Below are 12541 nucleotides of genomic sequence, written 5' to 3'. Positions count from 1 at the left end.
CAAAGCATCTGGAACCGTGATTTTGATAGGAATGCCCTGGCTTGTCTCAAATCTAGCAATGCTCTTATGAACTCTATTCTCTGAGGGGGGGGATAGGGTTGATTTTTTCCAGCACGGTACCATAACCAGTTTGCCAAGGGATGGTGCCAAGGATCTCTGTGGTGCCAGTGTTCTCAGGCCCAGTCTCGCCTGGTCGGAGAAGGCGGTGCTGTGAAGGCAACGAGCTCTCTAGCCACCTCAAAGGTCTCAGACATGGAGGGCAGCTCTAAAGCCTCCCCATGGCTCTCCTGAAGAGGAGATTCCATTGGTACCAGACTCAACTGACCCCTTGTTGGGACAGGAGTCAAGAGTGCCAAGCTTAGGTGGGACAGTGCTTAAGTGGCTCGGTGTGAGTGGAATTGCACTCAACAGGGGGAAGGGATAGCTCGGTGGGTTGAGCATTGGCCTGCTAAACCCAGGGTTGTGAGTTCAATCCTTGAGGGGGGCCACTTAGGGATCTGGGGCAAAATCAGTATTTGGTCCTGCTAGTGAAGGCGGGGGGGGGCTGGACTCGATGACCTTTCGGGGTCCCTTCCAGCTCTATGATATATATATATATATATGGAGATATACCTAAGTCCTTTTGCCCCGGTTTCGGAGTGGGTGAGCACCCCCTGTCCGACTTCTTTTTCTTCTTATGGGGCACTGGAGATTGGGAGCGGTGTTGCACGTTAGTAGGAGCTGAGCCCCTCTGCAGAGAACCCTTCCGGTGCTGAGAGTCTCTACCAGAGTCCTTTCTTAGAGCCGAGGCCTCCCTTGTCGATGCCAGCATGCTCCGCACTGATGCGGATGTGCTAAATATAATTTCGGCCAAACTCGGCTCCAAGTGGGGGCAAATGGTGGCTTCCATCAGAAAAATTTTCAACCGTTGATCTCTCTCTTTTTGGGTGCTGGGGCGGAATCCCCGGCAGATCTTACAATGGTCCTTCTGATGAGATTCCTCCAGACACTTCAGGCAAGAAGTGTGAGGGTTGCTCCTGGCCATAGGTTTATTACAAGCTGTGCAGGGTTTAAACCCCGGAGACCGAAGCATGCCCCGGTGGGTGGGTGGTAGGAAGGGGATAACCCTGACAACTATATATACTTACACTAACTATCTAGACAACTAGTATTATTATAACTATTTATAGGGAATGATCAGAAGACCACTAGGGAAAGAGCTTACCGAAGCAAGAGAGAACGAGCATTCCGACCATCAGTCAGTAAGAAGGAACTGAAGAGGTGGTGGATCGGCAGGGCCCTATATACGGCACCATGAAGGCATGATTCCACAGGCTCCTAAACTGACCCAATGGGTACCACTAAAGGAAAAACCTTCTGGCACACACCTACTTAGAATTGACATGAGCAAACACTCGAAGAAGAATATGTACTAGTACATCAAATTTTGTTACTTTTAGTGGAAAGATTCCTATCCATCTCAGGCCTTTGCTACTTATTTTCAGATTGTAGGCTGAGTTTAGGCACCTAAGTGTGGATTTGATAGATTTATCCAGGCTCTGGGGATGTGTTATAATGATACTGTAAATTGGTGGGGTGACTCAGCACAAATAAGATAAGGCAGAAATCAGCAAGGTTTTTTTCATCAGGGTAAGCAAATACAAACAAAACAATTTCCAATGTGGGGTTTAACCCAGTCCTCAGAAACTAAATGATGAGCCCTTCCTTCCCACTGGCATTCTGCTGAAGACCTGTGCCATAAGGATGGGAAGAGAAACCAGAATTAACTCTTTGCTTACTGGAGATGGGATATTGCTCCCTTCATCCTATCCAATGTATCCAAATTTGAAAATCAGACCCTATACGTTTCTTTCAACAGCTGCCTCATAATCTTTACCAGTGAATATGTCAGGCCAGTTAGAATTTCCAACAAACTTTAAATCCCTCTTAGTACTAGAATAGAAAACTCACTCTTTTTTTTTTTTTTTTTTTTTTTTTTTGCACAAATGCTTACTTACTTATCATAGGAATCCATGGCTATGACCCATTTGCACAGACCTTCCGCTGCTGTGGAAGCATTTCGAACCTTGTCTGGTACAAACTCAGGATTTGTGATATATTGTTTCCTGATGATGGCCATGTAAGCTGGAGGAATGTTGTCCTTGTCATATTCATGAAGCGACTGCAGAAATCTTATATCACCTAGAAGTCTCTTTGCTGGACCCCAGAAATCCTCTATTTTTTTCCCTGAGCCTGATGGATCTGGAATTTTATCTGATTTGATGCCTTTCAGGATGCATATAGCTTCCATAACTAACTTGACACCAGAAGGAGGACTCTTCATGGACTTCACAACTGTGATATCCTTAAAATAAATGGCATAAATATTACTGCTTCAGAAATAGCATTAGACCCGCTTTTCTAACGTATCACAATCATTCTATGTATGTATGTTACAGTACTATTTTTTCATATATGTTTGCTAGACTCATACTTGGTATTTTAAACTTAATGTGATCTCAGGATCACAGACAAATTAATGTACACTGTACAAATATATGATATATTCATTTTTAATAGTATCTGTCTTTTAAATCTTTCATTTTTAAGTATAGGAAGACAACACCCCAGTGTTTTGTCTGCTTAGCCCCTTCTTCCAGAATATGCATTATGGCACTACATGGATTGAAATAATACTGACATTTAAACAAAGATGATCAAACTTGAAATCTAATCAACAGTTAGTTTAGCGAATGAGAAATTTCTTACCTGAGAGTTTTCTTTGGATTAGCAGCTTCTTTTCTCATTCATCACTAATGGTTAATACCTACCCACATACCTATGAAATTCAGAGGCAGTCCAATATTGTTGCTGGAGGCTCCAGGCCTAAGTTCCAACCTTTGGTTCAGGCCACCAGAAGAGTTATTCCAAAGAGACAGAAACATTTCAGCAACCTATTATTAGCACTAAGACAACAACTTGATTTAATGTCTTAATTAACCTTAAGACAATTATATTTTTAAGTCTCCCCTTTGAGAAAAAAATTCTATTTGTATTGTGGTCACTTATCAGACTACCAGGGTAGGCTGAATGAGGAGAGAAGCTGCTAACAGAAAGAAAATTATCAGGTAAGAAATTTCTCATTCTTTTGCACAGCTTCTCTTCTCGTTCATCAGTAATGGGAAGTAATTAGCAGTGAATCAAAGAAGTGGGGGGGCAGAGAGAGGGGAGAAGATAAGCAAAATTTTATGTATTATTATAACAGAATGATAAATAGGAATGGAAGTTCTCACATATAAAGCAAAAAATTATATGGGAGCCAACCCAGTAGCACATTGCGAACAAAGGATGCCTATGCAGAGGAATGGAATTTTACATTGCAGGATTTCAACATCTTACTAGCAGCCATTTTGAGGCAATAAGGCCTTTTCATTTTGGATAGAATGAGATGAACAGTGTACAATTGGCAAGTGTATATAGACTTATATACCATATACTTCAGATATATCTTTAGAGCACTAGGAATGCTCATTTGTGGCACAATCTTCTGAAGGAGTGACCAAGGTTTGAACAAAATGATGGGAAAACTATTTCCCAGGAATTGTGCAAAGAGGAACTTACCTTTAATAGAAATTTTTCTGGAGCTATAAAAATAATCTTTTCCTCACCACAAGAGCAGATAATGGTGACTGGAAAGGCCAGCTCCAGGCTCGTCTAATCTGTCATTCTGATTAATCTTGGCACCTGATGATACTCAGATGGAATGTCCAATGTACCTACCTACTGCTAACTAGGACTGTTACCCACATATCTATCATACTTGGTTGTAGGACTCCAATCAACCATTCTGGAGAAACTCTAATGTAATGGAGATCATCCAAACTTTGATTAACATTGTATTTGTATTACAGTACCATCTGAGGTCTGAGCCCCATTGTGACGAACACTGTACAAAGAGAGAGAGTCCCTAAGTCAGAGAGCTTTCTATTTTCCATCACAACAAAAATATAAATCTGACCAGGTCAGTTGATGAAATTTCCTGGTTGAGTTCTGTATGGATACCAAAATGTATATGAGATTAATGGAGAATCTCTGCTGAATTACACTTCTCTTCCAATGCCTACACTATTAACTGTAGGTGTTCACGGTCTGGATGAAGAAGTCCCTGGTTGAAGAGGTCTGGTCTTTTCTGCAGATGCAATGTAGCCATTCAAATGTGAAGTGACTTGTGGGATACTGTGTTAGAACATGCAGGATTAGAACCTGGGACCATGGGGGTTCCGTGTCATCACTTAAAGTTCAGTCTGGGTGTCCATTGGGGGAGTAACACCCAGCTGAGCCTGCACAGAGTCTAAGGAGTTTTTATCCTTGTGGATGGTGACAGATTTGTCCAGTATGTCCCTGTTTGGTCTGTAATCCGAGCTGAACCACATTTGGAGGCATCGCATGTGAAGTATTACCGCTGAGCCCACTGACATATGCCCCAAGAGTTGAAGGCAGAGTCCTGCTGATATTTGTGGGCTGCTTTGAATGGTCTCTATAAGCGTGACTAACGACAGGAACCTGTGTTGAGGCAAGAAGGCTCTGGCCTGTAACGAGCTGAGGTCAGCCCATATGAATTCCATGCATTGCACTGGAGTGAGGGTTGACTTCTGGGTGTTGAGCCATAGGCCCAGTTCTGTAAAGAAGTGCATCATAGCTTTGGTGACTTGGTGAGCCTCCCGGAGAAATTGGGCTCTGAGGAGACAATCATCCAGGTAAGGGTAGATCCCTTGTAAATGTAAGTGAGCAGCCACCACTGAAAGAACCTTGGAAAATACTTTCTGGGCCAATGATAACCCAATGGGAAGCACTCTGTATTGGTAGTGTTCATGTCCCCCAGTGAATCTGAAAAATAGTCTGAGTCGATAGGACTGAGATATGAAAATAGGTGTCCTGGAGTTGGCTGAAAACCAGTCTTCCTATTCCAATGGTGGGATGATCGCTGATAAGGTGACCATCTTGAATTTTTGAGCCTTTACAAACTTAAGAGCTCTGAGATCTAGTATAGGTCTCCAACCTCCCTTCCTTTTCGGTATTAGGAAATAATGAGAACCGCTTTCCTTGTAGATGTTGAGGCACTAGTTCTATGGCTCCTAATTGGAGGAGACAATCTACCTCTTGTCATAGTAAACTCTTGTGAGAAGAGAAGCTGGGACATGCCACCGCTGGCTCCGCTCAGTCCGCTGCTGATCTGGGGTTCCAGCAGGGGTGAAAGTAACTTAAATTTCTTTCAGGTACTGTCGTATTGCAACCCCCTTCGGGGGGAGGAGCTCAGGGGCTGGGCATGTGTGGGTGTGGGGGGGGAGCATTCAGTGCAGGGGGTTGGGGTCCGGGGGCTCAGGGCAGGGGGTGGGGATGTGGATGATGCAGGAGTCAGGGCTGGGAGCATGGGGGGTGCAGGAGTCAGGGTTGGGTGGCATGAGGGGCTCAGGGCAGGGGGTTGGGGTGTGTGTGTAGGGGGGAAGTCCTGGGGGGGCGGGGGGCTTGGGGCTGGCCTGGGACAGTCCCGGTTGCAGCCAGGTTACCTGGATGGTGGATGGGTCCCTGCCCCACGCTATTCCTGTTCCTGCCAAGGGAGCTGTGGGCCAGCTGTGTGGGGGCACTGCATCTGCAGGCAAATGGGGAGCGGCAGCAGAAGACCCCCTGGCCTGCCGCTCCCTTCCCCTTCCCCCCGAGGGGCCGCAGGGACGGCACATGCCTGCACTGCCCTGGTATCCAGCCACAGTGGCGAGAGAGGGGCAGCAGGACAGACTGGGACGCGGACACCTCCACCGCACCTCCCTCTGACCCCTTTCACTTGCCTGACTGCCTGCTGCTTAGTCTGGTGCACAGAGCCGCCAGCGCCAGCCTGCAGGAGAGTTCCGGCAGCCAGCAGGACCCCAGCTGGGAGTCCGGCTGCTGAAACCTAGAAGTGAAAGTAAGGCGGAGTGTTCACGGGGCTGAGCAGGGTCGGCGTGCCATTAAAAATCAGCTCGCGTGCCACCTTTGCAGTTAATCACAGGTGTTGCTTAGGAAATAGGTTTTACTTCAAAGCCACCCAAGCAACACCTACTCTCCAGAGGCTGCCAGAGAACTATAAAAGGAACTCTTGGGCCTGATCCTGTTCTTTCAGATCTACTTAAGCTTCGTCAGAGGAAGTTTGAGTCTCAAGACTGAGGTCTCCAGCTCCAGTGTGGGATACTGGACATTGGACTATAACCTATAGAACTGATTCTGAAAGAATTTTTTGCAACTCTGAAGCTCACCATCTCTACTATGAAACTGACCTAAGAACTTTATTCATATCTGTATGTATAATGATCTTTTAACTTACGCTCGCTCTCTTTTCTTTTTTAAGACATTTTAGTTTAGGTAATAAGACGTGGCTCTAAGAGTGTATTTGGGTAAGATCTGAAATATTCATTGACCTGGTGGGTAATGTGTCCAATCCTTTGGGATTGGTAGAATTTTTTATATGATGAACAAAATTTTCAGTAATTTTTATCATATTTGACTTGACTGTCTGGGGAGGAGCCCAAGGCAGGGTGGCTTTAAGGGAACTGTATTTCTGACTTCTGGGTAACCAGTAAGGAATTGTAGAAGCTGTTTTGTTGCTGGCTTGGTGAAAAAGTATTAGAATAGCCACCAGTTTGGGGGATCATCTGCCCCATTCTTTGCAATTTGCCCTGATTGAGCAATCTCAGCCTGGCCCCCTGGAGCCCCAGTCACAGATGCAAAGCAGAAGGGAATTAGGTAGTGGAAAACAGATAGGGACCACATATCTTGAAGAACCTCCAGTTACTCTACAGGAAGTAACTTTCTCTTCTTCTTCGAGTGCTGATCCCTGTGTGTATTCCATTGTAGGTGACTGAGAAGCAGTGCTCAAGTAGGAGGAGGCTGCAAGAATGCAAGCAGCAGAGCCATCTGAAGAACAACCATTCCAAAGGATGCATCAGTGGAGGAGTCCTGTGTTACAGCAACATGCCTCAGATCAGTAGACGGAACTCCACATAGCTGCTTTGCAAATGTCAAGTAGAGGTACTTCTTAAAGTTATGCCATTGACGTCCCTTGTACTCTCACCCCAAAAGGGGAGGGAGATGCGACAACTGATAGCAGGGTAAGATACAGCCTAAGATCCATTTTAGAGATCCTCCAAGAGGATAGACCCTGACCACGGACTCTGCTATAGTGATAAACCACCTGGGAGATTTTCTGACTGGCTTTGTCCTTTGTAGATAAAAGGCTAAGGCTTGTCTCATGTCAAGGGAATGAAGTCTCCTCTCCTTTTCAGATGCATGTGGTTTTGGAACAAAACACAGGTAAGAGGATTTACTGATTTAGGTCAAATTCAAAAAGAACTTTGGGGGTGAACTTAGGATGTAAACACAATAAAACTGTCTCTGTGGAATATGATGTAAGGCAGATCCCACCATCAGTACTCCAAGCTGACCCACCCTCCTGGCTGAGGTGATGGCTACGAGGAATGAAACCTTAATAGATGGGAGAGACACGGAACATCTGGTAGCTAGCGGTCTGAAGAACAAGATTTAAGTCCCATTGAGAGAAGGTTTTCTTACTGCCAGAAAAGTTCTAATTAGGCCATTCCAGAACCTGGTAGTGAGCGGGTAAGCAAAAATTGAGTGACCATGTGATTGCTGGCAGGTGAACCCATAAAGAGTTGATGGAAAGACCAGCCGTTTTGAGGGAAAGAATCAGGTGAATACCAGTTGGTTAAGTAACATTTCCTAGTAGAATCCTTTCAACTTCTAGTAAGGATGTTTTGCATCATTTCAGAGCATGAATGTTCTAGAGTTAATGGCCACCCAAAACTACCCCGAACCAGAGTGGTTGGAGGTTGAGATGCTTGATTTTGCCCTTCCCCTTTGTCAGGTGATTGGAAAAGGAATGAGTGTTGATCAGTGACCAAGAGGACATATATAGGAGACTCGGGAACCAAAACTGTATGGGACAGTTGGGGGCAAGGAGGATGATTGGGGATCTGGCAAAGCAAAGATGTCATCAGGTGGGATGTAAGACTCTGCTCTCCCTGGAGTGTGAGGAGGTCCTATCAGCCTAGACCAACAGAGCAGACATAGTTTGTGCCTCAGTTGCGTGAGGTAGAGCCAGTACAGCTGCTGATTGAAGCTCGCAATGGCTGCCTTTTGGTGGTACTGTTGGTTTCCAGAGTTTAGGCTTAGTTGGTATTAGTGGCACCATTGCTGCCAGAGCATAGTCTGGTACCGACTTATGGGCTTTTTGTCAAGACCCTAAGATTTAGGACGTTCTAAGTCTTCATGGGAGGAGCAGGAAAATTTGTTCAACTTAGGCAGGGCTGTATCTGACTTCTTTGAAGTAGATTTAGAGGAGGATTTGTTCTTGTGTTTATGAGAGAACTCCCTGCCCTCGTGACAAGTACCCATTGGGGGATCTGTATGGGTAGATTTCCTCACTGCTAAGTCAGACCTTGCATAAGGAGGCACACACTCTTTGCTGAGTCAGCCCAATATATGGGGGAATACACTGGCCTGGGTCCAAGTGTGGCCTCATAGCCTTCTCCATTAAGTGCTTCTTAAGGTATGACTGGGGAAAGAGCAGCAGATATCACACCTTGCTGCAACCTGAGCTTCCACAAGGCAGTACAAGCAGCATTGATGGTTGTCACTGACTTGGAAGGAGCATGTGTAAGAAACCAATTTTGAAGCCTAGAGTCCCTGGCCATAGTCCAGTACCCATATCAAGATGTGTATGTGGGGATGAGGGTGCGGGGTGGAATTCCCCATGATGGAGAATCTATCAAACTGTAAAACTTAGCTAAAACTAATGGATAAAATTCTAAAAACTATTTACAAAATATATACATATGTTTTTACAGGTTGAAGAATAAAGGAAGACTAAGCTTCTGACACTGCAGGTTCCAACCCAAGCCATGCAGCGGCAAGAAGGAACTAGAGAGGCGGTTGGTCCGCTCCGCCCTTTATCTCCTCAGTTGGAGGAACAAGCAGAACAAGGGTACATGTGCAGATGAACAAACACTGCTTTCAAAATTCTCTGATTCCGGACACATGGAGCGCAAAGTGCACCAACAGTGGGATACACATCAGAACCAGCACTCAAAGAATAATGTTGTTTTCTTGGAATTATTCTCAGCCACATGGATCTACTATGGAAGGATGGTTTTCACTAGAACCTTTAGATTGACACTGAGAGTAAGACATCCTTTTCCGCACTCAGTCCACTGGGCAAAAGGTTTGGAGTGTTGTAAAGGTGCATTAAAAGATCCAGCTCTGGTTGGAAGAGGATTCCCCTAGCACAGACACTGTGGAAGACTGCCCTCCAAGAGCCCTTGTGCAATTCCTGGCATAGTAAGAGTGTGTATTGGAGGCAGAGCCACTACCTGTAGTACTACAGAAATTAGAGCACAGCTGTGGCCCATAGAGTGATTGCTGTCATTTAGACTGACCCCCAGGCAGGGTTCCCTCTAATTTTTCCTACCCATGTGCAGAATGAATTTTGTTATGTGTAACAATATGGAGGTGATGTGTCACCTCCATACTGGTACACACAACAAAATTAATGTGGTGGGGGTGGGGCCAAGGGATTTGGAGTGTGGGAGGGGGCTCAGGGCTGGGGCAGAGGGTTGGGTGCAGGGGATGCGGGTTCTGGGGTGGGGCTGGGGATGAGGGGTTTGGGGTGCAGGAGGGTGCTCTAGTGCTATGGCAGGGAGAGAGGACTCCCCCCAGCTCTCTCTCCCTGCAGCAGCACCTGGGCTGTGTGGGGGGGGGGGGGGAGGGGAGAAGAATGCCTCGCCCCTCCGCGGCAGCTCTGGGGCTGGGGCTGCAGGAGAGGTGCCCCTCCACTGGCCCTAGCAGGTCCGGGTCGGAGCTGGGTTAGGGCCGGGGGAGGGGTGCCCTGGCTGCGGTGGGGGCCGTCCTGTGGTGCCCCAGCTGCGACAGGCCCGGGCTACAGCAGGGTTGGGGCCAGGAGAGGGGCACCCCGGCCGTGGCAGGTTGGGGGCTGGGCTAGGCGGCTTCCCTGACCACCTGCGTGGTGCTAAATAGGCTGTGGCCACGCAGCTTACAGGGAACTTAACCCACAGGGTTATATAAGTTATGTATGGGACCTCTTTCTTTCCAGCACCAGAGCAGCTGGGGAGAGCAAAAGGGTGGCATAAAGCCACCTTAGCCCTCACTACCTCCCTTGGGCTGCAAGTTAAAGGTGCAGCACAGAATCTCAGCGTCTGTTTCTAGTCTCTGAAAGAATAGATATCTATTTGAATATATCAAAACAATTACATGGCAAGTATGCAGTTTTGCTGAGGAAGCAAGCAGGAAGAAGCAGATTCTTTTTAATTTGTCATTTGTTGATTCAGAATATTATTTTGTTTATGAATTTTTAAATGGCTAGTGAGAAATGTTTGATTTTATACCTCCAGAGCATATAAGTGTTATAGTTCACTAGATTATGTTATAGCTGTCCACACACGAAATGAAAATAAAAGAATGCCTTGATTTTGAAACTAAATGTTTTAAGAAATTTCAGATGCTCCAAAATTACACAACTTTTAATTCAGTAACAACGTGAAATCTGACAATTAATAGCTATGCAGCATATTCAAATTTCCTTTGAAGGCAGACATGGTTTGTTTTTGTTAGTCTGAATACCTGGTCAACATGTAAATACGTAAAGTTAGCTTTACCTGTGCAGTAAGAGTGTCAAGAGCAGACAGAGCACTTTCCAGAATCGGCAAGGCTTGTGCCAAATCAGCATCACATTCATCTTTGATTGCTTTTGCAGCCATAGCTTGTTCATTCGCCACAGCTTCATCAGCTTTCACTATTTTTTCAGTTTTAGCTACTTCCAAGGACTCCTTTTCAATAACCAACATCATCTCATCAACTTGTTTGCTAGCTTCCTTTAGCTGAGGCTGTAGGGCTTCCAGCTCATACTGCATTGAAGCCACCTGTGATGCAGCAGAATTCAGTTTCTCCAAGCCAACTTCATATCTTCTTTTCATTTTCATCACCTCACTAAAAGTAACATTAAGCAGTGCTTAATTTTACAGACATTTTTATAAATATATTGTCAATTTTTCTTAGCCCTATTTCTCAAATTTCTAATTTCACACCATTCTTAAAATTCAAACACCATGTGCCATCTTGTTGTATTTGCCCATCAGATGGTGCAATATAATACTTGTGTCTGAGTCTCATTTGCCCTCAGACTCTTTTACACTACTTCAGTAATGTACAAGCACCTTAAAGGTACGAAAAATGACAAGTGAGTGATCAAGGCTGGATTTACTGTATGAACAGATGAGGAGGCAGGGTGACAAGTTAAAAAACAAGAGTGGGAAAGTAGATGGGTGCAGAGTTACGAAGGCCCTTAGGGATGAGAAGTTGGGATGTGATGGAGGAGGTACTAGTAGAAGGACACAGAAGGGGGTTACATGATCAGGAATATTATTTTAATATCTATGTTTTATATGGAACTGAGGGGAGTAATCTGAGCATCAAGAAAGTCAGAGAGGAGGAGGTTGAACTAGTCAAGAGGAAATAATGAGGTTCTGGACAAGTAGGAACTGAAACTTCCAATTCTTTTCACTAAGACATGAAAGAGTCTTCTGATGGTAATGACTTTCAGTCACTACTGACCTAGACATACTGGTGACCTAGAGGAATATCCCTAGATTCTGCATGACTATACTAAGTCCCTGAGCCCTTTTATTTTCCCTCAGAGCTTACATACAGTTGCAGAGAGCTAAAACTCCACCCATCATGAAGGAAGGGAGTGTCTTTATACAGCAACTCAGTGTTATTCAGTGGTATTCACCCTGCAGAACAGGTGTAACTTCTAGGGTCTGGGACTGCATCAGAAGAAAAAAAACCTGATATTTTAAAGTATCAATAGGCATCAACTTAATAATGAATATTAGAACTGGCCTAATGCGATACAAGATATAAACTGGGTCTAACTGGCTCTTTAGTCCACTGAATGCAGATGTATCCAAGAAATGGCAATCTGAGTATACTTAACTTTTTTATTAGATTAGCTACACAAACTAATTATATGTAGAAAATACTATTTTAAGGGAACTTTGGGCTCCCCTAGCAAAATGCATGTTATATATCCTTACGTGCGTTTCTTTTCCAGTAAGGTTTTGAAAGTGGAGATTAATTCCAGGTATGAGGTAGGTGTAACATAGTTGTGCCTTTGAAGCTCACTATGGAACAGGTCAGACAAAACAATGGTAGAAGTGTGAAAGCTTTTACACATATCAATACAGCCGTCACGTGTTGCCTCTGACATTTCAATATCTTCCAAGAAGCGAGAGGCAACAGCTTGCAATGCATCTTCAGGCCATGTCTAAATTTAAAATAAACATAATATTACTTCACCTATCGTACAAATAGGTATTACATGGAGAGTTTTTCATTTCTACATTCACATAAAAAAGGAAAACCTAATATAGAACAACTCTAGTTTTCTGAAAGCCCTTCCCTCAATATGAAAATTCAGAAAAACGGGGCTCCAAATAAGTAG

General features: G+C 44.8%; 1 protein-coding gene across 1 annotated transcript in view; it reads right to left on the bottom strand.

The window, feature by feature from the left end:
- DNAH7 (dynein axonemal heavy chain 7) overlaps positions 1–12541 on the bottom strand; it is a 238605-nt gene that overhangs the window by 61897 nt on the left and 164167 nt on the right. The window contains exons 41-43 of the mRNA XM_054044665.1: positions 12135–12364; positions 10698–11028; positions 1998–2344 (exon numbers count right to left, since the gene is read on the bottom strand). Of these exons, the coding sequence (XP_053900640.1) occupies positions 1998–2344; positions 10698–11028; positions 12135–12364 (908 nt within the window). The remainder of the gene's footprint in view (positions 1–1997; positions 2345–10697; positions 11029–12134; positions 12365–12541) is intronic.

This window comes from Malaclemys terrapin, chromosome 11, assembly GCF_027887155.1.
Source record: "Malaclemys terrapin pileata isolate rMalTer1 chromosome 11, rMalTer1.hap1, whole genome shotgun sequence".
Classification (NCBI taxonomy): Eukaryota; Metazoa; Chordata; order Testudines; family Emydidae; genus Malaclemys; species Malaclemys terrapin.
The sequence above is the reverse complement of the archived record's forward strand: the minus strand, read 5'-3'. Positions and strand labels throughout refer to the sequence as shown.